General features: G+C 47.1%; 1 protein-coding gene across 8 annotated transcripts in view; it reads right to left on the bottom strand.

Annotated features, from left to right (window-relative positions):
* huwe1 (HECT, UBA and WWE domain containing E3 ubiquitin protein ligase 1) overlaps positions 1-26345 on the bottom strand; it is a 273934-nt gene that overhangs the window by 132502 nt on the left and 115087 nt on the right. For all 8 annotated transcript variants that reach the window (XM_080182805.1, XM_080182808.1, XM_080182807.1 and 5 more), the window contains 6 exons: positions 23197-23303; positions 19809-19986; positions 15507-15598; positions 14957-15177; positions 1401-1458; positions 111-287 (listed from right to left, as the gene is read on the bottom strand). In XM_080182805.1, coding sequence (XP_080038931.1) covers positions 111-287; positions 1401-1458; positions 14957-15177; positions 15507-15598; positions 19809-19986; positions 23197-23303 — 833 coding nt within the window. The remainder of the gene's footprint in view (positions 1-110; positions 288-1400; positions 1459-14956; positions 15178-15506; positions 15599-19808; positions 19987-23196; positions 23304-26345) is intronic.

The following is a 26345-nucleotide window of genomic DNA, read 5'->3' as shown; positions in this document are numbered from 1 at the left end:
AGGTCCAGGGTAAGATACACTGTCAGAAAATCAATGGAGATTTGATGGCCTCCTCCTACACTGGAGAAATTCTATAATTGAGGCACCAGCATCAATCGCACAGCACCCACCAGAATGGACTTGCAAACTCCTGCAACGGCCTGGCAGGCAGCGGAAGTGGGGAAGTCAATGGGAAGGTTTGGAAGGCCCAGGATACACACAAGTGGCTGTAGCCCCTTCTGGGTTACAAACTCCTGGCAGTGGTCATCTGTGGTGTTGTTGCTGAGAATCGACTCGACAAACTTCATCTATTCAACAGAAAGAGACACAATAGTTAGTGGACATCCAACTGAAGGGGTGGTGGAGATAAGGATACATCTCGCTACTATCATTAGGGAGGGAATTGCAAGGTTTTGACCCAGCGACATAGAAGGAACGGTCAATATATTCCCAAGTCGGCCTGCAGAAGAACATGCAGATCAGGGCGTCCCATTGCACCTGCTGGCCTTCAATACCCAGATGGGTAGAGATTGTGAGCATGGAAGGAGCTGTCGTGAGAGCCTTGGTCAGTTGATGTATGAGAGCCTTGGTCAGTTGATGTAGTGCATCTACAGTAGGTGCACACTGCCAGATTTTCAGGCAGTTTGTATATATAACCAAGGAAAATAAGTCGTGGAAATCAAAAACAGCAAGCACATGTGCTGCGTCCATTCTTCTCACAAACTGTCTGCAGTGAGCACATTGAACTGATAGTAACGTACAATGTTGTGGAGTTGCCTGTGTTGCACTGGGGTAGGCACAGTAAGTAGTCTCACAACACTAGGTTAAAAGATCAACAGGTTTATTTGGTAGCACAAGCTTTTGGAGCATTGCCCCTTCACTCACCCGATGAAGGGGTAATGCTCCAAAAGCTCATGCTACCAAATAAACCTGTTGGTCTTTAACCTTGTGTTGTGAGACTACTGAATGTACAACGTAACCTGGAGATGGGTCTGTCACTGTATAACACTGGGGTACAGTACTGGTGGGGACGGGTCTGTCACTGTATAACACTGGGGTACAGTACTGGTGGGGACGGGTCTGTCACTGTATAACACTGGGGTACAGTACTGGTGGGGACAGGTCTGTCACTGTATAACACTGGGATACAGTACTGGTGGGGACTGGTCTGTTGCTGTATAACACTGGGGTACAGTACTGGTGGGGACAGGTCTGTCACTGTATAACACTGGGGTACAGTACTGGTGGGGACAGGTCTGTCGCTGTATAACACTGGGGTACAGTACTGGTGGGGACAGGTCTGTCACTGTATAACACTGGGGTACAGTACTGGTGGGGACGGGTCTGTCGCTGTATAACACTGGAATACAGTACTAGTGCATCACCTCTTAGCTCAGCATATACAGTAACAGCTCACTTACCACATTGAGTATATAATCCATCAGTGGGATGGGTATCCTTTCCTCTGTGCCAACTACCCTGAGAATGTAGAAAGAAGAAAAGGACATAAGGAGATGAAAGATGTTTGAAAGAACCAAGGCAGGCTCTGCTGCCATTCTGAGTAACCCAGACAGCCTGAGAAGCTGCACTGGAAGTTCGTTGAAATGTTCACTGAGCAGCTCTCACTGTACAGACGCAGACAGAGTCGCACAACAATGGAGGGAATTCGGCCCATCATGCTGAAGCTATCCAATCGTAGAATAATCATAGAAATGTTACAGCATCGAAGGTGGCCATTTGGCCCATTTTGTCCATGTTGACTCAAAAACACCCAGGCGTCCTTTCTAATCTCATCTTCCTGCACCCAGCCCATAGTCTGACGGCTTACAGTGCTTAAGGTGCAGGTCCAGGTATACAGAATAGTGCAGCACAGGAACAGGCCCTTTGGCCCATGATGCTGCTTTGTACATGACATCAAATTAAACTAATCCCTTCTGCTTGCCCTTGGTCCATATCCCTCTGTTCCTTGCATATTTGTTTCCTTATCTAAAAGCCTTTTATACCCCTATCCTGTACCACTACCCCTGATAGCGCGTTCCAGACACCTACCACCAAAAACTTGCTCCTCACATCTCCTTTAAATTTTCCCCGTCTCACCTGAAATGCGTGCTCCCTCGTATTAGACATTTCAGCTCTGGGAGAAACAAGGGAAATAGTCACTGACCTCAGGAAGTGCCATGGATGACATGCCCCTGTCTACATCAATGGGGATGAAGTAGAAATGGTCAACAGCTTCAAGTTTCTAGTTGCCCAGCTCACCAACAACCTGTCCTAGTTCCCCCCATGCTGACACTATAGTTAAGAAAGCCCCACCAATGCCTTTACTTTCTCAGGAGGTTAAGGAAATTTGCCATGCCTGCTACAAATCTCAGTTTTACAGATGCACCATAGAAAGCATTCTTTCTGGTTGTATCACAGCTTGGTATGGGCTCCTGCTCTGCCCAAGAAACTACAAAGGTCGTGAACAAAGCCCAGAGCACCATGCAAACCAGCTCCTCATCCAGTGACTCTGTCTACACTTCTTGCCGTTTCGGAAAAGCAGCTGGCATAATCAAGGATCCCACCCACTCCAGACACCACTTTGTCGGGAAAAAGATACAAAAGTCTGAGGTCACGTACCAAATGACACAAGAACAGCTTCTTCCCTGCTCCCATCAGACTTTTGAATGGACCTACCTCGTATTAAAGTTGATCTTTCTCTACACCCTATGATTCTAACAGTACATTCTGTACCATCTCCTTTCTTTCTCTATGAACGGTATGCTTTTTCCTTCTCTATAAACAGTACGCACGCAAGAAACAATACTTTACATTGTAAACTCATACATGTGACAATAACGAACCAAAATAAGAATTCTGATTGTTAACCCTATCTACGCCTCTCATCATTTTATCGAATCCTATCAGTTCTCCCTTCAGCCTAGTTTGTCCAGCCTCTCTTTATAGTCCATACTCTCTAATCCAGGCAGCATTCTGGTAAACCTCTTCTTCACCCTCTCCAAAGTCTCCACATCTATCCTGTAATGTGGTGACCAGAATTGAAAACAATTCTCTTCTAACTAACGTTTTATAAAGCTGAAACATGACATCCTGACTCTTGTACTCAATGCCCCGACCAATAAAGGTAAGCATGCCATATACCTTTTTACCAGTTCATATACTGGTGTGGCCCTTTAGGGTCTCTGCCTCCACCACCAACTCAAGCAGTGAATTCCAGATACACACCATTTGTCTTGACAAACACATGAACAGGATGGGAAAAGAGGGATATGGTCCCTGGAAGAGTAGGGGGTTTTAGTTAAATCGAACAGCATGGTTGCTGCAGCAGCCGCCCCCCCGCCATTCTCGAATTCTCTGCCAAGGGAAACGGATTCCTCCTGACTACTGTCTCTCTCTCTGTCTCTACCCCTCACAATTTTGTACACCTCGGTCATGTCACCACTCAAACCTTTGCTGTGCCAATGAACACCCAGCCCCCCTAATCTCTTCTCGTTGCTACAATTCTCCAGCTCCAACATTCTAGTAAACCTTCTCTGTACTCTCTCCAGAGCAATTGCATTCTTCCTATAATGCGGTGACCTCATAAGTGTCTTATAAAGTTTTATCATTATATCCCTACTTTGATATTCTATACCTCTGCCAATGAAGGAGAGCATTTTTTCTTTACAACCTTATCTAGCTCTACTGCAACCTTTCGGGACCTGTGCACTTGCACATCAAGATCTCTCACTTCATCCACCCCTCTCAGTATATCCCCATTTACTGATTGACCTTGCTAAACAAATTACCTCATGCTATCAGTGGTAATGCATTTATCAGAATTAAACTCCATTTGCCACAATCCTGCCCACTCCCCCAACTCATCAATATCATTTTGGAGCTTACAGCTATCCTCCACACTACGCTACACGGCCAATACTAGTGTCATCTACAAGTTTCCCAGTTATGCCCCCCACGTTCAAATCTAAACTTGGGTTCCAACATTTGAAACAGCTTTCCATTCACAAGTTGGGAATCAGTTCCACTCCCCTGCTCTTACCTCCTTCACCTGTAAAGCTTTTCCCTTTCAGAGAGGCAGTGACTTTTCTTTGGAAAGTTATTATTCAATCCCTTCCATAACCCTTTCAGGCCACGTTTATCATGTCATTTTGCTTCTCGTCTCAAACCTGACCTCTCTGCCTCAAAAAAGAATTTTTCCTTATTTCCCAAAATAAAAAGACTGCATTAGGGAATCGAGGGTTATGGGAATGAGGCAGGAAAGTGGACTGAGGGTTGTCCCATCAGTCACAATCTAAATGGCAGGGGAGATTGATGGGCCAAATGCCTACTTCTGCTCCTACATCTTATGGACTGGTGAACAGAATCTTGGTCAAAGCAACAGGTTTTAAGGAGCGGTTTCAAAGACGAGGAGTTGCAGGGGGAATGGAGATGAAAAGAAGGGATGTAGGGATTGGAAGAGGTGACAGAGATGGAGGGGGTTGTAGGAGCTGGAGGAGGTTATAGAGATAGGAAGGGGTGTAGGGGACGGAGGAGGTTACGGAGATAGGGAGGGTTGCCAGAGCTATAGGTGGTTACACAGGTCGGAACATGTGCAGAGGCGCTTACACAGGTAGCGAGGGTTCGGGTCTATCGGAAGTTTTGTAGACAGCGAGGGTTCGGGTCTATCGGAGGTTTTGTAGACAGCGAGGGTTCGGGTCTATCGGAGGTTTTATAGACAGCGAGGGTTCGGGTCTATCGGAGGTTTTATAGACAGCGAGGGTTCGGGTCTATCGGAGGTTTTGTACACAGCGAGGGTTCGGGTCTATCGGAGGTTTTGTACACAGCGAGGGTTCGGGTCTATCGGAGGTTTTATAGACAGCGAGGGTTCGGGTCTATCGGAGGTTTTATAGACAGCGAGGGTTCGGGTCTATCGGAGGTTTTATAGACAGCGAGGGTTCGGGTCTATCGGAGGTTTTATAGACAGCGAGGGTTCGGGTCTATCAGAGGTTTTATAGACAGCGAGGGTTCGGGTCTATCGGAGGTTTTATAGACAGCGAGGGTTCGGGTCTATCGGAGGTTTTATAGACAGCGAGGGTTCGGGTCTATCGGAGGTTTTATAGACAGCGAGGGTTCGGGTCTATCGGAGGTTTTATAGACAGCGAGGGTTCGGGTCTATCAGAGGTTTTATAGACAGCGAGGGTTCGGGTCTATCGGAGGTTTTATAGACAGCGAGGGTTCGGGTCTATCGGAGGTTTTATAGACAGCGAGGGTTCGGGTCTATCAGAGGTTTTATAGACAGCGAGGGTTCGGGTCTATCGGAGGTTTTATAGACAGCGAGGGTTCGGGTCTATCGGAGGTTTTATAGACAGCGAGGGTTCGGATCTATCGGAGGTTTTATAGACAGCGAGGGTTCGGGTCTATCGGAGGTTTTATAGACAGCGAGGGTTCGGGTCTATCAGAGGTTTTATAGACAGCGAGGGTTCGGGTCTATCGGAGGTTTTATAGACAGCGAGGGTTCGGGTCTATCGGAGGTTTTATAGACAGCGAGGGTTCGGGTCTATCGGAGGTTTTATAGATAGCGAGGGTTCGGGTCTATCGGAGGTTAGAAAGATAGCAAGGATTGAGGGTCTACCGGGTGTTACAGAGTTAAGGAGCATTTCCCTCCGTCAGGAAGGTGGCATTGAGTTAAAACCATGATCAGGTATTTATAATGGATAGGGATTGAGCTAGAGTTTTTTAGCACAGAGGTCAGTCAGCCTTTAAGGTCTTGCAGCCAGTAGCTGGCTGACACACAGAAAGGATCTGAACTCATTTCTCTACTTGTGAAAATATTCCTGCCGTTATTAAGAGCGGCTGTTGTGAAATCACAGCACAGCAGCACACGGAGTTAAGAACCAGTGCGCCCCTTTGGAAAATGCCACGTCTTTCTTTCTCAAGTGAAGACAACATGCTTTCACTGAGTACTCTGTGCACTCATGGAAACCACACAAAGTAAGAAACTGGTTCACAAAAGCAGCATACTCACTCAGTCTGGAGAGAAAACGAGTTTCCATCAAAATGGCAAGAGGGCCGCTCGAGATGGATAACAATGGATCTTTTAGCTGCCCCTGCCACCCACACCCCAATGACAATTTCACAGACAGAACTGCAGCCATCATCCCGCCGTGTAGGGTTAGCTGTCGCCAACGGGTGGAAGGAAGCAAGATCCTCGGAGTGGGAAATGGCTGGAGTGTCAGCGCAGTGGGAGACACCCGTGCTTTTTTTAACGCAGCGAACAAATGGGCTCAAAGCATTTGCCTGCCACCACTGCAATGCGCTTGTTCCCTGCACTGGTGGAAACCCCCCCCCCCACCGCTGCCATTCTAATGGATTTGCGTCACTGCATATGGGTTAGGTTCCCCTCTATCACCTGAAGTTCTAGTCCTTTAAAACTGCTTCCACGTTGGTCAAAAACAGCCAACAAACAGCTGAAATACTGCAGATGCAGTGCGGGCACACCCTATCCTGTGTGGGGTGGTGGGGGCAATGAACCCGATCTGTGACGGGAAGAAAACAAAAACAAATAAAAGCGTGCACACAGAATCTCAAAGGTGTGTTTCCACATTGGCTGCCTTGAACCACAGTCGGTAGACGCAATGCACAGGTGCGCAGGCACAAGCAAGACTGGCCAGCGGCACAGCCTCGCAACAATATACCCGCAACGAATCTCTACTGCGCCGGCGTGGAATGGTACCACAGCCTTTGATCTCAGCCCAAATAAATAGTAGGCAGTCCCTTCCTGAAACAAGACTTATTCAGGCTGAAATGTTGGAAAATGGCCGACTGGTGAAGCTTAACTGTTTAGGATCATCAACACCTCTCACTAGACAGTAATTCCAGTTCCGCTCTCTCGAGAAGGATTAAAAAGTCCAGGGTGGCATCACTCTGCAAGATGTGCGGCGGGCACACCGAGGTGTAAGACAACATGAAAGGGGGCTGGAACCTTGGGTACACAGTGCCAGGAGACAGCAGGGCCTGGGCTGGTGCCAGGAACCTCTTGCAGCTTGGTAACAAATGGGCACGTCGTCTGCATAACAATCAAGAGTTGCTTTGTAAAGCCACTTGCATTTATAATTTCCTCTTTGATAACTTGGCAAAAACACCCAAAGCCACTTCACACTTGCGTAAACAGACAAAACTGACACCAGGACTAAGGAGAGATCTGTGCAGCTTGGTCAAGGTGGTCAGGATTTAACAAGCAATCTTAGCAGAGACACATGGACAGTTTTAAGGAGGGATTCTCAAAGAGGGTAACCTGGGGAAACCAGTGAAGGGATAACCAACAATGATGGGAGAGGGAATGGCAAGCGACAGTATGGATTGCTGGTGTTGAGTACTGACTCTCAAGAATTCAATGGCATTTTTTAATCACTGATATTTTTTACCACTTCTCAAGTTACTCGATCACACTGCTGGCCCAGAGATCCAAATGTTAACACAGATTCTTTCAGAGATGGGAGGTTAGACTAAGGAGACATGCTGAAATCTCACCCAAAACCTTTCAGTTGACCAACCAGGGTCAGGGACCAGTTCATGAACCGCTGTTAAAGAGGGTGAGGACAAATAAGTTAGCCATTTCCAAGGGTGGAATGCGATTGTCGGCAATAAAGTTAAGGTAACCATCTTGAGTGCCTGTTCGTAGGTTCCAGAAGGCCCAAGAGCTCTCAAGGAGAAATGCAGAGCTAAATTTACCAACTGAGCATTGGCACATCAAAACATTAAAAGCTTATTTGTGCCCGTTAAAATGCAAACAAAGGCAACTCATTCCTGTAATGAGGAAAATGAAAGCCTGTCTCCACTGATCACTGTCTTCAGGTTACAACCTTGATGTCCAGAAACACATCCTCAGGAAGGGGCTGGGTGCTTGCAAAGTTCGCTCCATGCTAGGCAAACATCCTGCACACCTCAAGGGCTGGAAGCTCAATATTTGCTGTGTAGTTCCTTCTGTCTAATAACCCACAGCAAAACAAATCGCTACCACAATGGCAGCCTTTGCCTTTTGGGCAGCCCACACTTATTTTATGTTGGGTAATGTTAACGAGAGGTCCCAGAAGTGATTCTCAGTATCCTCCCCCATTGAAGCAGAAGCCAGACCTTATTCAACCAATACAGTTGTGGTACCTGTAACAGCACTACCTACAGCCCCAGCACATTGATATTCTTAGGACTATGTATACCATCTGGGAGCTCGCTTTTTCCTTTCATGGGACGTAGGCACAGTTGCCAGGTCCAGCACTTATTGCCCATCTCTAATTGCCCCTTGAGAAGATGGTGACGAGCTGCCTTCTTGAACCGCTGCAGTCTGTATGTGTACATACACTCACAGCGCTTGCAGGATTTTGACCCAGCAGCAGTGAAGGAACAGCCAATACAGTTCCAAGTGAGGATGTTGGGTGGCTCAGGGAGGCTCCTGCAGGTGGTGGTGTATCTCTGCTGCCTTCTTCCTTCTCAGGGATGAGAGGCTGCAGGTTTGGAAGGGGCTGCTGATGCAGCCTTGACGAGCTATTGCGTGCTAACTGGCTGCTGCATTGACTCAGGTTATGGCTTTGACTAGCCATCCTGTCACTGCAAAAGGACCACAGAAATTCTTTCTTAACTGTCCACAATGAAGCCACATGGATCTGGCAGTGTTGCAGACAATTCTGGGCACTGCATTTTAGGGAAGATTTAAAATGCTGAGATGATGTAAAGGGATGAGGGACTCCAGTTCTGAGGCAAAGTCAGGACAGTTTGGTTTGCTTTTCGGAACAGAGCGTGTTAAGCAATGACTGCCTAAAAGGAGTTAAGATTAAAAGAGGTTGAGAAGTACTGACAAGAATGGACTAAAAACCATTTGTAGAATCTCAACATTTGACCCACTGATCCTGCACCGAATCTCCAGGACAGCAACTTACCCAGACCCATCTCCATGCCCCATCACCATGACCCTGCATATTCATCATGGTTAATCCCCCTAAACTACACATCTTGAGACAAATCCATCTAAGGTGCAGATGTTTAGAGGAGGAAACTGGGGCACTTAGAAGAAACCCACGCAGGCACAAGGGGCACATACAAACTGCACAGACATTGACTGAGGGCAGGAATCAAACCCAGGTCCCTGGTGCTGTGAGGCAGCACTGCTAACCACCGTGCCACCCTTCTGGGGGGGACAGAATCAAAATCAAGAGTAAAAAATCTGGGAGAGACATGGAAACAGAATCCCTAATTAACTGAGGGGAGAGTTAAACAGGTGCTCAGGAACTAGTGACAGGGGAGCGCTAAGCAGATTGCTCTTTCAAAGAGGCACAACTACTCTCCATTGTCACTGGAGGTTGGGATTCCATGGTGCTAACGCACTTTCAAAAAAGGCTGTTTGTGAAACTGTGCAAGCAGCTCTCTTGCTTCTCTGCCACGTTTATTCCTCTAGGCTGGTTAGATTACACCGGAACTCATCCCATTAAGATTTACATTCACTGCAATAGAGGATTAGAATCAGTGTTACGCTTTTCCTTTTGAGATTTCAGTTAGATCCTGAACCATGTCTGTCCCAATCACTCAATACTAAATGTATTAGGGCCCACCATTTTGTGTGAGAACATAAGAACATAAGAAATAGGAGCAGGAGTAGGCCATCTAGCCCTTCTAGCCTGCCCCGCCATTCAATAAGATCATGGCTGATCTATCGTGTCTCAGTTCCACATTCCCACCCTCTCCCCATAACCCTTAATTCCCCTTGCCTATCAAAAACCTATCAACCCGCGTCTTAAACATATTTAGTGAGGTAGCCTCCACCACTTCAACGGGCAGAGAATTCCAGAGATTCACCACCCTTTGAGTGAAGAAGTTCCTCCTCAACTCCGTTCTAAACGCGACCCCTTTATCTTGAGGCTGTGCCCCCTAGTCCTACTGTCCTTTCTGAGCGGGAAGAGTCTCTCCACCTCTATCCTATCCATCCCATTCATCATCTTATATGTCTCAATGAGATCTCCCCTCATTCTTCTAAACTCTAACGAGTACAAGCCTAGTTTATTCAGCCTCTCCTCATAGTTCAACCCCCTCAACTCCGGCATCAGCCCAGTAAACCTCCTCTGCACTCCCTCCAAGGCCAAAATATCCTTGCGTAAGTGCGGCGACCAAAACTGCACAAAGTACTCCAGCTGCGGCCTCACCAGTGCCCTGTACAGTTGCAGCAAGACCTCCCTACTTTTATATTCAATCCCATTCGCCTTCCTGACCACCTGCTGCACCTGCAGGCTGGGTTTTTGTGACTCATGCACAAGGACCCCGAGGTCCCTCTGCACCGTCGTATGCTGCAGTTTTTCGCCATGTAAGTAATACACATGTGCCTACAACATATTGCAGTAGATTTCTATCTGGTCAGCCATCAGTTATTAACTGCTTTCCGACTGAGCACAGTGACTTGCACAGGACCACTGCACATGGGTAGACAGCCATCCTGCAACGGCAGGAGAAATGGTGTTTAAAACGCCTCCTCGCTCAGCAGGCAACCTGACACGGGAGGGAATTCTCACTTTAGCCCACCCACCCACACTGCAGTAGTCTGAGGGTTATTGGTCCAGGGCTTGACACTGTCTTTCTTTTCAAAGCACAGCTGCTGGCACACATTCAGAGACAAGTTGGGAGTTTTGGCCAATAATTCAATAAGCAGCAAAACCAAAAACCAGACACGGTGGGAGCGGGATGGCCAAGAGGGAGGGAGTGGTGTGGCCGATAGGGAGGAGTGGACTGTGAGAGGGTCAGGATCGATGGGGAAAGTATAGAGGGTTCTTTACTCTGTGTCTAATGGCGTGCTGAACCTGTCCTGGGAGTGTTTGATGGGGACAGTGTAGAGGGAGCTTTACTCTGTATCTAACCCCGTGCTGTACCTGTCCTGGGAGTGTTTGATGGGGGGACAGTGTAGAGGGAGCTTTACTCTGTATCTAACCCCGTGCTGTATCTGTCCTAGGAGTGTTTGATGGGGACAGTGTAGAGGGAGCTTTACTCTGTATCTAACCCCGTGCTGTACCTGTCCTGGGAGTGTTTGATGGGGACAGTGTAGAGGGAGCTTTACTCTGTATCTAACCCCGTGCTGTATCTGTCCTGGGAGTGTTTGATGGGGACAGTGTAGAGGGAGCTTTACTCTGTATCTAACTCCGTGCTGTACCTGTCCTGGGAGTGTTTGATGGGGGACAGTGTAGAGGGAGCTTTACTCTGTATCTAGCCCCATGCTGAACCTGTCCTGGGAGGGTTTGATGGGGTTACTGCAAAGAAGTGTACCGACAACTGAACAACGAGGAACGCTACAGACAGTTACCTGCAGATCTGATCAAAGAACACACTCGTCAGCTCAACACTTTGATCCGGACCTTCAGAGCATCCTCTGTGCTCTCATCCCACATACTCCCCACATTGGAGATCTCTACTGCCTCCCAAAGATACACAAGGCAAACACACCTGGCCGTCCCATGGTATCGGCCAATGGGACCCTGTGTGAGAACCTCTCTGGCTATGTCAAGGGCATCCTGAAACCCATTGTACAAAGAACCCCCAGCTTTTGTCGCAACGCTATGGACTTTCTACAGAAATTCAGCACACGTGGAGCAGTTGAACCAGAGACACTCCTCGTCACAATGGATGTCTCGGCGCTGTACACCAGCATCCCCCACAATGATGGCATTGCTGCAACTGTCTTAGTACTCAATGCCGACAACTGCCAGTTTCCAGATGCAATTTTACAATTCATCCACTTCATCCTGGACCACAATGTCTTCACCTTCAACAACCGGTTCTTCATCCAGACACATGGAACAGCCATGGGGACCAAATCTGCACCTCAGTATGCCAACATCTTCATGCACAGGTTCGAACAAGACTTCTTCACCGCACAGGGCCTCCAACCGATGCTATACACTAGATACATTGACGACACTTTCTTCCTTTGGACTCATGGTGAACAATCACTGAAACAACTATATGATGATATCAACAAGTTCCACCCCACCATCAGAATCACCATGGACTATTCTCCGGAATCCGTTGCATTCTTGGACAGACACATCTCCATTAAGGACGGTCACCTCAGCACCTCACTGTACTACAAGCCCACGGATAACCTTACGATGCTCCTCTTCTCCAGCTTCCACCCTAAACACGTTAAAGAAGCCATCCCCTACGGACAAGCCTTCCATATACACAGGATCTGCTCAGACAAAGAGGATCACAACAAAGACTTCCAGACGCTGAAAGATGCCCTCATAACAGCAGGATATGGTGCTCAACTCATTGATCGACAGTTCCAACGCGCCACAGCGAAAAACCGCACCGACCTCCTCAGAAGACAAACACGGGACATGGTGGACAGAGTACCCTTCTTCGTCCAGTACTTCCCCAGAGTGGAGAAGCTACGACATCTTCTCCAGAGTCTTCAACGTGTCACTGATGAAGACCAACATCTCGCCAAGGCCATCCCCCCATCCTCACTTCTTACCTTCAAACAACTGCACAACCTCAAACAGACCACTGTCCGCAGCAAACTACCCAGACTTCAGGAGAACAGTGACCACAACACCACACAACCCTGCCACATCAGCCTCTGCAAGACATGCCGGATCATTGACATGGATGCCATCATCTCACGTGAGAACTTCACCCACAGGTACACGGCATATACTCTTGCAACTTGGCCAACGTTGTCTACCCGATACGCTGCAGGAAAGGATTTCCCAAGGCATGGAACATTGGGGAGACCATGCAGACACTACGATAATGGATGAATGAACACTGCTCGACAATCACCAGGCAAGACTGTTCCCTTCCTGTTGGCGAACACTTCAGCAGTCACGGGCATTCGGCCTCTGATCTTCAGGTAAGCGTTCTCCAAGGCTGACTTCACCACACATGACAGTGCAGAGTCGCTGAGCAGAAACTGATAGCCAAGTTCCGCACACATGAGGACGGCCTCAACCGAGATCTTGGGTTCATGTCATACTATTTGTAACCCCATGACTTGCGTGAACTTGCAACATCTCACTTACTGTCCTGTCTGGAGACAATACACATCTCTTTAACCCATGCTTAATGCTATCTCCACTCACACTGTCTGCACTTTTAAGACTTAATTAGCAGTAAAGACGTGCATTCTAATCAGTATTCTATAAACTGTGGGTGTCTTTATGTGCCCTGTTTGTGATCAGAACTTCTCACTGACGAAGAGACAGAGTCCTGAAACCTACCAAATAAACCTGTTGGACTTTAACCTGGTGTTGTAAGACTTCTTACTATGTTTACCCCAGTCCAACGCCAAAATCTACACATTGTGTTTGATGGGGACAGTGCAGAGGGAGCTTTACTCTATATCGAATGCCATGCTGCACCTGTCCTGGGAGTTGTGGGCATTGCTAACTGGGCCAGCATTTCCTGCCCATCTATAAGTATTCTCTATTCCAGAGGGCATAGAGGTTTACAGCATGGAAACAGACCCTTCAGCCCAACCTGTCCACGCCATGCTTTTTTTTTAAACCCCTAAACTAATCCCAATTGCCCACATTTGGCCCACATCCCTCTATACCATTCTTTTCCATGTAACTATCTAAATGCTTTTTAAAATAAAAAATTGTAGCCACCTCTACCTCTGGCAGCTTGTTCCAGGCACTCACCACCCTCTGGACCCTTCTGTATGTCTCCCCTCTCATTTTAAACCTATGTTTTAGACTCCCCTACCTTAGGAAAAATATATTGACTATCTAGCTAATCTGTGCCCCTCATTTTATAGACCTCTCACCCTCAGCCGCTTACGCTCCAGAGAAAAAGTCCTAGTCTATTCAGCCTCTCTTTATAACTCAATCAAGTCCCAGTAGCATCCTAGTAACTCTTTTCTGCACTCTTTCTGGTTTAATAATATCCTTTCTACGATAAAGTGACCAGAACTGTACACAGTATTCCAAGTGTGGCCTTACCAATGTCTTGTACAACTTCAACAAGACGTCCCAACTCCTGTATTCAATGTTCTGACCCATGAAACCAAGCATGCCAAATGCCTTCTTCACCACCCTGTCCACCTGTGACTCCACTTTCAAGAAGCTATGAACCTGTACCCCTAGTTGAGACTCAACAACTTTGCTGTGGCTCTGAAGTCACATGTTGGCCAGACCGGGTAAGTACAGCAGATTTCCTTCCCTGAAGGACATTCGTAAATCAGATGTATTTCTACGACAATCAACTATGATTTTATTGTCATTATCAGGGTCTGATTCCAGATTTTTATTGAATTCAAATTTCACCATCGGCCTTGGTGGGATTTGAACCTGGTCCCCAGAGCATTACTCCGGGGCTCTGGATTTCTAGTCCAGTGGTAATTCTGTTGCACCACTGTCTCCCCTGTCCTGGGAGATTATGATTGGGACCATATAGAGGAAGATCATGACATTTGAAATGGAAAGGCATTTAATTTCTTTCACTTTCGGTGACATAGAGGCATAGATTTTCCTCCTGTACCCTCACAGGGTAGGTGAGAGACTTGATGGGCCAAATCACAACCCTCTGCACTGTAGGGATTCTCAGATAGTGTCTTCAGTGCTGAAACTGAGAGTGATGAAAGAATCTTCACTCCCAGTGCCTGTACAGCGTGTGAAACCCTTCCTCACATTTCCTCCGTTGGGCTTTACAACCCATGGATGATGTCACCTTTCCAACTCGAGCCTGGGCCCTGTCCTGGATTTCTACCGGAAATAAAACTAACAGCAATAACTTGCCAACTCTTCAATCTAGTCAGAGTTTCAAGTTAGATTATTGTACGACAACTTTTGGGTATCCTTGTACGGGCCATTTTAAAAGCCATCCTAGTGCACTCACGTACAGCCACCATGCAAGCCTCCACAAGGCGCTTTTGTACAGCCAATATGTGAGCCACCCTGAGGCACTTGTGTACAAGTCACTGTGAAAGCCATGTGCTGTGTAAAGTATCTCAGTAATGACTCACTGCTGGTTGGGTTCAGGGTCACTCTGCTGTACAGCCATGCTGCTGCTGAAACTCTGCATAGCCTGAACTTCCTCCTCCTCCTCGTCCTCACTGGACGCCTCCTCTGCAGCGTGATTGGACCGAGGTGGTGGGGCGCTCGCAGTCCCATCCGCTTTCTGAATGGAAGGTTTCTGGCAGATGTATTTTGGGTCTCTTCCCAGGTTGCAGATTTCTTCGAGTAACTGAAGAGCAGAACGGGGCTGTGTTAGGTTAAAAAAAAACTTCACCTCCACTCCCTCTACCTTTGGCGCAGATCCCAGCTATTGTACCTTCCCCCACGCACTGCACCCAAGTGCCTTTAATGATCGACCTAAACACAGGATTTTAGACAGGTCAGATTCTGTCCTCACCAAACACGGAGGTACATGCAAGCTACAACAAAACAGGTAGAAGTCAGGAGAGGGTGAGAGATAGGCCAGGATACTCAATCACGAGGACCGGACTAACAATCCAGAGAACAAGCGTTTAAATCCCGGCACAGCAGTTCGACTGGACGCACACGGCCACACACCTTTATGATTGCAGCTGTGGCGTCGGTCTTCAGAGTTGGCTGATGTCTCATCAGTTCGTCCACAGCGCTGCCGAGGTTGGATGCTGTGTCACCTGTATAGACCGGGACAGTATCAAACAATTTACTTGGCACTGTCACATTATTAGTTAAAGTTTATAAAGTTTATTTATTAGTGTCACCAGTAAGCTAACATTACTTTTCATGTATTATTTTTGGGGCAGCATAGGGTGGCACAGTGATTACCATTGCTGCCTCACAGTGCCAGGGATCTGGGTTCGATTCCCAGCTCAGGTCACTGTCTGTGTGGAGTTTGCACATTGTCCCCATGTCTGTGTGGGTTTCCTTCGGTTTCCTCCCACATTGGCTGTGCTAAATTGTCTCTCAGTGTCAGGGTTAGTAAGGTAAATAAATAGGGTTATGGGGATAGGGCCAGGTAGGATTGTGGTTGGTGCAGACTCAATGGGCCAAGAGGTCTCCTTCTGCACTGTAGGAATTCTATGATCTATGACCCCACTCCACCGCAATGAAGTTACTGTGAAAATCCCCTAGTCACCACACTCCGTCACCTGTTAGGGTACACTGAGCGAAAATTTAGCACGGCCAATGTGCCCTAAACTGCACGTCTTTCAGAGTGTGGGAGGAAACCGGAGCACCCAGAGGAAACCCATGCAGACACAGGGAGAATGTGCAGACTCCACACAGACAGTGACCCAAGCCCCGGGATATCGAACCAGGTTTCCTGGCGCTGTGAAGCAGCAGTGTTTAGCCACTGTGCCGTCCCACTGACAGAAGATGACCAAACAGTTTTGCTCTTTCATATTTAGCCTTGTATCAACAACACAAGAACAGGCTGTTTAGCCACCTCTCCAGCCTGTTCTGTGATTGGACTCTGTATCTCTTATTATTGTCACATATCCCACAGTATCTTTGGTTGACAAAACTCTACCTTTCTCTCACACAAAACTTCAGTAGTTGACCCAACATCGATTGTCGTTTGCGCAAAGAGTTCTCCTACCACGTTTTGTGTGTAGAAATGATTCTTAATTTCACTCCTCAAAGCTCAGCCTCTCAATTTTAGAGTCTGTCTGCCACCCCACCTCCAGTTACTATTCGCCGACTGCACTCTGCTGTTTAAGGACGAGGGGGGTGGGGCTTTGGACACCAGCTTGTCATGTCTGTGGCAGCTCAGGCCTGATGTGGAGATGCCGGCATTGGACTGGGATAAACACAGTAAGAAGTCTGACAACACCAGGTTAGAGTCCAATTTATTTGATAGTAAACTCACAAGTTTTCGGGGTTTGCCCCTTCGTCAGGTGAATGGAGAGTTCTGGCCTCAGACACAGCATATAACAGCACACACAGTTTACAGATTACTGATTAGAATGTGAGTCTTTACAACTAACCTGCTATTCAAGTCTTAAAGATGCAGACAACGTGAGTGAAGAGAGCATTAGGTTAAAAAGATGTGTATTGTCTCTAGACAGGACAGTAAGTGAGATTTTGCACACCCAGGTAAGTCATGGGGGTTACAGATAGTGTGACATGAACCCAAGATCCCGGTTGAGGCCGTCCTCATGCGTGTGGAACTTGGCTATCAGTCTCTGCTCAGCGACTCTGCGTTGTTGTGTGTCGTGAAGGCCGCTTGGAGAATGTTTACCCGAAGGTCAGAGGCCGAATACCTGTGACCAACAGAAAGGGAACAGTCTTGCCTGGTGATTGTTGAACCATGTTCATTCATTGTCGTAGTGTCTGCATGTACCATGCCTCGGGACATCCTTTCTTGCAGCGTATTAGGTAGACAACGTTGGCCAAGTTGCAAGAGTACGTACCGTGTACCTGTGGATGGTGTTCTCATGAGAGATGATGGCATCCGTGTCGATGATCCAGCACGTCTTGCAGAGGTTGCTGTGGCAGGATTGTGTGGTGTTGTGGTCACTGTTGTCCTGAAGGCTGGGTAGTTTGCTGCGGACAATGGTCCATTTGAGGTTGTATGGTTGAGGGAGGGCAAAAAGTGGGGTTGTGGGGATGGCCTTAGCGAGATGCTCGTCTTCATCAATGATATGATTGATGAAAACTCTGAAGATGTTGTAGCTTCTCTGCTCCAGGGAAGTATTGGACGACGAAGGGCACTCTGTCTACCGTGTCCCTTGTTTGTCTTCTGAGGAGGTCGGTGCGGTTTTTTGCTATGGCGTGTCAGAACTGTCAATCGATGAGTTAAGTGCCATATCCTGTTCTTATGAGGGAATCTTTCAGCCTCTGGACGCTGATCCTCCTCATCTGAGCAGATCCTGTGTATACGGAGGGCTTGTCCGTAGGGGATGGCTTCTTTAATGTGTTTAGGGTGGAAGCTGGAGACATGGAGCATCGTGAGGTTATCCGTGAGCTTGCGGTACAGTGAGGTGTTGAGGTGACCGTCCTTAATGGAGATGTGTGTGTCCAAGAATGCAACCGATTCCGGAGAATAGTCCATGGTGAGTCTGATGGTGGGGTGGAACTTGCTGATGTCATCATATAGTTGTTTCAGTGATTGATCACCGTGAGTCCACAGGAAGAAAATGTCATTGATGTATCTAGTGTATAGCATCGGTTGAAGGTCCTGTGCGGTGAAGTCTTGTTCGAGCCTGTGCATGAAGATGTTGGCATATTGAGGTGCAAATTTGGTCCCCATGGCTGTTCCGTGTGTCTGGATGAAAATCTGGTTTTTGAAGGTGAAGACATTGTGGTTCAGGATGAAGCAGATGAGTTGTAAAATTGCATCTGGAAACTGGCAGTTGTCAGTGTTGAGAACTGAGGCAGTCGCAGCAATGCCATCGTTATGGGGGATGTTGGTGTAGAGCGCCGAGACATCCATTGTGACGAGGAGCATCCTGGTTCAACTGCTCCATGTATGCTGAGTTTCCGTAGGAAGTCCATAGTGTCGAGACAAAAGCTGGGGGTTCTTTACACAATGGGTTTCAGGATGCCCTCGACATAGCCGGACAGGTTCTCGCACAGGGTCCCATTGCCTGATAAGATTTTGTCTGCATCTTCAATACTTGAATAGCAGGTTAGCTGTGAAGACTCGCATTCTAATCAGTAATCTGTAAACTGTGTGTGCTGTTATATGCTCCGTCTGAGGCCAGAACTCTCCATTCGCCTGACGAAGGGGCAAACCCTGAAAGCTTGTGAGTTTACTATCAAATAAATTGTTTGGACTCTAACCTGGTGTTGTGAGACTTCTTACGCAGCTCAGGCACACAGAGGTCTAAGGAAAGCACAACTTGGCCCTCATGCCAAAGGCGCATCGCTACTCTGCAGCACGGGCAACTTTGTAGTGTAGATGTTCTGCAATGTTAAATCAACTGCGGGGAGATAAGGGGGCCTTCCACTTGGCCTCTAAAACTGAAAGGTTCAGAAATAAAGTTTAAAGTTTATTTATTAGAGTCACAAATAGGCTTACATTAATGCTGCAATAAAGCTACACACTCTGGCCCATTCAGGTACACTGATGGAGAATTTAGTACAGCCAATGCACCTAACCAGCACAGCTTTCAGACTGTGGGAAGAAACCAGAGCACCCAGAGGAAACCCACTCAGACACGGGGAGAACGTGCAAACTCCACAGAGACAGTGACCCAAGCCGGGAATCAAACCAGGATCCCTGGCACTAAGGCAGCAGTGCCAACCACTGTGCCATCAAGTCACCCTGTGGGGGCAGAGTCCTTGTGTACATTGAAGGCTGAGATGATAGATTTTTGATCAGTAAGGGAATCAAGGGTTACAGAGCAAGGATAGGAAAGTGGAACTTTGGATCGGCCATGATCCGATTGAATGGCGGAGCAGGCTCAAGGGGCTGAACAGCCTACTTGTGTTCCTGGTCTTTATGGTTTTCTGGGAGATGGTGGCATATTGCTCATGTCACTGAACGAGTAATCTGCAGGGCCCAGGCTCCAATCTCAGCAAGGCAGCTGGAGATATTTAAAATGAATTAATAAAATCCAGAACTGAAAGCTAGCCTCAGTAATGGTGACCATGAAACTATTGTCAATTGCTGTAAAAACCCATCTGGTTCACTGATACCAGTTAGGAAAGGAAATCTGCTGTCCTTATCTGGTCTAATCTACATCTGACTCCAGACCTACAGCAACGTGGTCAACTCTTAACTGCCCCTCTGGAATGACATTACCAAGATGACTTGGTTCAAGGGGTGAGCCCCAAATACTGCTCTTGCCAGTGATGCTCACAAAGGATTTTCTAGAATACCTAGCACTGCACCTCTGGAACAGAACTGCAACACCCAGCAGAATGACCCGGGATACTGACCTAATGGATCCGAGCTGCGACGCCTCCTCATCGCGGGCAGGTAGTCGGGAGAGAGCAGCACCTTAAAGAGTCGGTCGAAGGGCTGGCACTGCACAAAGGACTGCAACCCACGAGCATTCAGGCACAGTGCACTGAACACATTCGGCAGAGAACCCAGAACTTCACGGGTGGCAGGTACCTGAGTAAGAGAGGAGATTGGAAAACAAAGGTTAAAGGTGTTGTGCTAAGATTCTTTTTTCCAGCAACAATTCCATTTCAAAAAAGCATCTTTTTTATAAACACAATCTACAAACTCAATCTTCCAATTAACCTAATGCCCAACTATCTTTACAATCACTTTTAAGCCGGCAGCAATTACTCAGAGCTGCAGCCACACATGGCCAGGAATATTATTACATTTATTTACAGGATGTGGGCGTCGCTGGCTAGGCCTCCATTTATTGCCATCCCTAATTGCCCCCTGGTGGGGGAACTGCCACTCTGAACCTGCTGCAGTCCCGTGTGCTGTAGGTACACCCACTGTGCTGTTAGGGACAGAGTTCCAGGATCTCAATTTTACTCTTTCCCTTCTTTGCTTTCCCGTAACCCACACATGATCTCACCCCATGAAAGAAATTCACTGGAAAAGATGACAATAGACCAGGTAAAAATTTTCTGGGAAATAACCCTTTGTCAGATCGGATCAGGACCCAATTCAGAAAACACAAGCCAGCTTCTTCAGATGCTATCGCGCATTACTTCCATCCTCCAATCACCCTTGATTAACTGACTGCCACCACAGACCCTTAACAGGGTGGAACAGCAAGCCCTAGGACGAAGGGGCTCCATCCCTGTTCTCCCTCCAATCCCCAGCCAGTGTGAATGATTTTCTTTTTAAAAAACTGGGGCATTGGCTGGAAGGCCAATGTTGCCCATCTCTCATTGCCTCTTGAGCTGAGTGGCTTGCTAGACCATTTCAGAGGGGCAGATAAGAGTCAATCACATTGCTGTGGCTCTGGTGTCACATTATTTATTTGTGACACGAGTGAGCTTACATTAACATTGCAATGAAGTTACTGTGAAATTCCCCTAATGACCAAACTCCGGTGCCTGTTCGGGTACACCGAGGGAGAATTTAGCATGGCCAATGCACCCTAACCAGCACGTCTTTCAGACTGTGGGAGGAAACTGGAGCACCCGGAGGAAACCCATGCAGGCACGGGAGAACGTGCAAGCTCCACAGAGACAGTAACCCAAGCTGGGAATCAAACCCGGGTCCCTGGTTAACCACTGTGTTACAGTGCTGCCCCGTAGGCCAGGCTGGGTACATACGGTGGATTTCCTTCTCTAAAGGACATTAGTGAACTAGATGGGTTCTTACATCTTAACAGGTCACCATTACTGAGACTAGCTTTATATTCCAGATTTCATGAATTGGATTTAAATTCCACTGGCTGCTATGATGGGACTTGAATCCATGTTGTGTAAGAATGGCCCAAGGAATCTCAAAGCACTGGCACAGGAGTTGAAAATGAATATTTTCACCAACCCAGAGCACTGGGCTGGGTCTATCTGTAGCTGGGGTTAAGACAGGACTCTCACCCAACTGGAGATGAGGGGGCCAAGGCCATCTCAATCTAAAATGCGTACACACATGAACGAGTAGAGACTGTATCACAGCAAGGTTCAAAGGTTTTGGGAAGGGGGTGGGGTAAGAGGAAAGGTTTGAATTAACTTTGTAGATGCATGCATGGGCTACTAAGAAACGAAAGGGGATTTAAAAATGAGAAAGAAGAGGGCATGGATCTCAACTGGCCTGGCGGAAACGTAACGTTGAGTTTTTGGAACTGGCTTGCAGACACCAAAGGCCCAGGGAAGCTAAAGTGCTGTGGCCTACCTCACCAGCACCATCTGCAGGACAATGAGTGGGTCTGCAGCTAGTCAGCTGGTGAATAACACAAACCAGCTCGCAGGTTCTGCAGTTCACAGCCTTAACCAAGCAGATGGTGTCACAGGGAGAGGGGTTGAGAATTTGGCAGGAGCAGAGCGGGGAGGAGCAACTCCTCTGGCAGTGAGAGAGCTCGAGGAACCAAGCAGTTAAAGTTTTGACAGCAGCTGAGGGCTTGGCAGAATTTTAAAAGAAAATCTTGCAACGGACTAAAGATGATTAACCAATAAAGCGTCACCAAGATAAAGTCAAAGATAAACTTAAGATACATAAACCACGCATAATGTTTTCTCTCCACTGGATTGGGTAAGTAACTAATGCAGTGGCAGGTTAATAAGCATTACGTATTTTGCTCCCTCAAATGTTCAGGCCTGTTTTCATTGCTAATGCTGTTGCTTCTGTTATTTGTTTACATGAAGAAGTTCTTTCTTTTACACAACACATTATTTGCTGTCTCAAATTACCACAGACAAGACTTTTCTTAGTTAACAGCATCAAGGAATGGGGACATCATCAGGACACAGATCAGGTTTGAAAGACTGAATGGCCTCCCCCCACCTATTCCTATTCTCCAAGGAGGGATCACATGCTCTGAATAGTTTATCCGCTGATGCCAACTGAACCCAGGCCCAACCTGTCCAGCCTTCCCCCTCAATCCCATGCATCAGTTGGGTGAACTTTCTCTGAACTGCTTCCATCACATTTATATCCTGTTTTAAAGGAGAACAAAACCTCTACTGCGTTATGCCATAAAGTGGAATACCCCATGGCCCATGGGGAACTTGCTTTTCAGAGCCTCTGGATATTCCAAAGTGCTCTATGGCCAATGAGTTAACTTCCTGAAGTATAGGCACCACTGTCATGAGGCAAAATAGGTAAAAGAAATCTGTGCATCGCCAACTCCCACAAATGAAATAACGGCCAAAGAGTGACATTGTTTGAGGATTAAATATTGGTGGCAGGACATACTGAGGAGAATGGCGCAGCTCCTCTTTGGAATAATGGCTATTTAGGATCTTTTATGCCTCTGGCAAGATAGATCAGGCCTTGGTTTAATACCTCACCCCAGAGGCAGCTCTCCTGACAACTCCCCTACCGTCCCCCCCCCCCCCCCCCAGGCAATGTTCACCTGGATAACGGGGCTCGAGTTTCTGGAGTGGGAGCACAAACCCACAATGCTCTCAGAGTGGAGAATACAATCGATGTGCTGAAACAGAGCTGGTGTCAAGGAAAGGCTGTTGAGAGTGAAACATTAGCCAACCATGGACAGGGAGCATGTGTTTGTTGGGGGGCGGGGGGGTCACAGGCAAGTGGAGGCTGCAGAGAGGAAGAGGCTTGGGGAGGAGGTCAACGCGCCAGGAAACAGGGAACACAGCGGAACGCGGGAGGACAGCAGATGGCAGCACTGCACAGAAGGAGAGAAGTCGGATAGGATTGCAGAGGGTGCTTGCGAGAACTCACGTCTTTTATCAACAAGGCATGAAGCATAACGTCTGTCAGGCCGTTGTCCTGAAGTGAAGATAGCAGCGATGGCTCTTGGAACACAAACACAGTCACCACCTCAGTAGCTGGAAAGGAAGTTAAAACAAAAGCACAGAATCATCAATGTTGTTGCGGACAAGGGCTCAGAACTGAACATACCCCAATGTATTGTGCAACCCTCATTGGCAGACTGGTTTCTGACAGCCCTTTTGATACCCTGGGAGATAAATTCCCGCCCTGTTATCACTCACCTATTGGTCAGGTGGGGCCCAGCAGCAGACATAAAAATAGGGAATTGGGTCAATAAATGGCCAGATACAATACATGGGCTGGATCAATACAAACCAGGGATATGCAAACATGGCAGAGTGTGCAAGGTTACTGATAGGTCACGTTCACTCGCCAGCATAAATCCACTCCATTCCACCACCTTCCACAATCAGGAATCGTTCCATGCTTTGATACGCGACAGCATTGCTTCCCAAGGGCAAAGGGAGGGGATGGACAATACAGACAGATAAACAGAAGAGTCAACTTGATTAAAACATACAAGATTCTGAGGGGACTTGACAGGTGAACGTGGAAAGGATGTTTCCTCTTGTGGGAGAATGGAGAACTAGGGGGGTCACTGTTTAAAAATAACAGCGCTCCCATGTAAGACCAAGATGGGGAGAAATCTTTTCTTGGAGGATGGTGAGCCTTTGGAACTCTTCTCAAAGGGCAGTGTAAGCCCTTATTTGTAAGGGAGATAGATTCTTGAAAAGTGTGAGGCTGAAACTTTTTCAGGGAAGGTGGGGTTGAGGTTAGAAATCAGATCACCCATCATCTTATTGAATGATAGGGTAGGATGGAGGGGCTGAGTGGCCTCCTCCTACTAGATCACCATCTTCCTAACCCACAATCAGCCACACTGCAGAGGGAGCAAACAGAGCCTCGGTTTAAGCAGCAACATCTCCAAAACAGGGTGACACTTATTCAATATCGGCTCTGGGCAGCTCCAGCCTAGATTTTTGTCAGGATTTGCGGCCTTCCGACTTGAGGTTTATGGCGAGTGGGGACTGACATCAGGGCTGATTTTTTTTTTTAAAGAGTGTGCTGAAGGGGGCACACTCTTCAGGAACTTTCAAAAGTTAATTGGAGTCCGTGGGAAGGCAAAGGGACAGACTTTCAAAATTGTGTTAACCAGGGGTCAGGGTAAATGCGTTCCTCTTAGAGTGAAGGACAAGGCTGGCAGAAGTAGGGAACCCTGAATGACTCAGAATATTAAAGCCTTGGTCAAGGGAAAGAAGGAAGCACATGACATGCATAGACAGCTGGGATCAAGTGAATCCCTTGAAGAGTATAGGAGTAGAGTTGACAGAGAAATCAGGAGGGAAAAAACGGGACACAAAATTGATTTGGCAGATAAGGCAATGGAGAATCCAAAGAGCTTCTACAAATACATAAAGGGCAAAAGAATAACAAGGGAGAGAGTAGGGACCTCTTAAGGATCAACAAGGTCATCTGTGTGCGGATCAGCAAGAGATGGGTGAGATCCTAAATGAATATTTCTCATCAGTATTTACCGTTGAGAAAAGGGAATTTGAGAGAAATAAATAGTGATGTCTTGAGAAGTATACATATTACAGAGGAGGTGGTGCTAGAAGTCTTAAAAGCGCATCAAGGTAGATAAATCCCCGGGACCTGATGAAGTGTATCCCAGGACATTGTGGGATGCTGGGAGGAAATTGCAGGTCCCCTAGCCGAGATATTTGAATCACTGATAGTCACAAGTGAGATGCCTGAAGATTGGAGAGTGGTAAACGTTGTGCCTTTGTTTAAAAATGGCTACAGGGAAAAGCCTCGGAACTACAGGCCAGTGAGCCTCACATCTGTGGGATAAATTGCTCAAAGGTATTTTGAGACAGGATCTACAGGCATTTGGAGACGCAAGTCAGCATGTGAGTGGAAAACTATGTCTTACAAATTTGAGTTTTTTGAAGGGGTAACCCAAGAAAGTAGATAAGGCAGTGCAGTTGATGTTGTCTACATGGACTTTAGCAAGGCCTTTGACAAGGTACTGCATGGTAAGTTGTTGCATAAGATTAAATCTCACGGGATCCAGGGTGAGGTATCTCAATGGATATAAAATTGGCTTCTTGACAGAAGCCAGAGGGTGGTTGTAGAGAGTTGTTTTTCAAACTGGAAGCCTGTGACCAGCGGTGTGCCTCAGGGATCAGTGCTGGGTCCACTGTTATTTGTCATTTATATTAATGATTTGGATGAGAATATAGGAGGCATGGTTAGTAAGTTTGCAGATGACACTAAAATTGGTGACGTAGTGGCCAGTGAAGAAATTTATCTCCAATTGCAATAGGATCTTGATCAATTGGGCCAATGGGCTGACAAATGGCAGATGGAGTTTAATTTAGACAAATGCAGGGTGATGCATTTTGGTAGACTGAACCAGGACATGACTTATTCAGTTAATGGTAGGGCGTTGGGGAGAGTTACAGAACAAAGAGATCTAGGGATGACTCCTTGAAAGTGGAGTCACAGGTGGACAGTGATGAAGAAGGCATTCGGCATGCTTGATTTCACTGGTCAGAACACTGAATACAGGAGGTGGGAAGTCTTGTTTAAGTTGCACAAGACATTGATAAGGCCACAAATGGAATACTGTGTGCAATTCTGGTCACCCTATGTTAGAACGATATTATTCAACTAGAAAGAGTGCAGAAAAGATTTACTAGGATGCTATTGGAACTTGATGGTTTGAGTTATAAGGAGAAGCTGAATAGACTGGGATTTTTTCCTCTGGAGCATAGGAGGCTGTGGGGTGATCTTATAGAGGTCTACAAAATAATGAGGGTCATAGATCAGCTAGATAGTCAATATCTTTTCCCAAAGGTAGGGGGGTCTAAAACTAGAGGGCAGAGGTTTAAGGTGATAAGGGAGAGATACAAAAGTGTCCAGAGGGGCAATTTTTTCACACAGAGGGTGGTGAGTGTCTGGAACAAGCTGCCAGAGGTAGTAGTAGAGGAGGGTACAATTTTATCTTTTAAAAAGCATTTAGATAGTTGCATGAGTATGATGGGTATAGAGGGATATGGGCCAAATCTGGGCAATTGGGATTAATTTAGGGGATT

Source organism: Carcharhinus amblyrhynchos, unplaced genomic scaffold (genome assembly GCF_965287045.1).
Source record: "Carcharhinus amblyrhynchos unplaced genomic scaffold, sCarAmb.v2.hapA scaffold_90, whole genome shotgun sequence".
NCBI classification, from domain to species: Eukaryota; Metazoa; Chordata; class Chondrichthyes; order Carcharhiniformes; family Carcharhinidae; genus Carcharhinus; species Carcharhinus amblyrhynchos.
The sequence above is the reverse complement of the archived record's forward strand: the minus strand, read 5'-3'. Positions and strand labels throughout refer to the sequence as shown.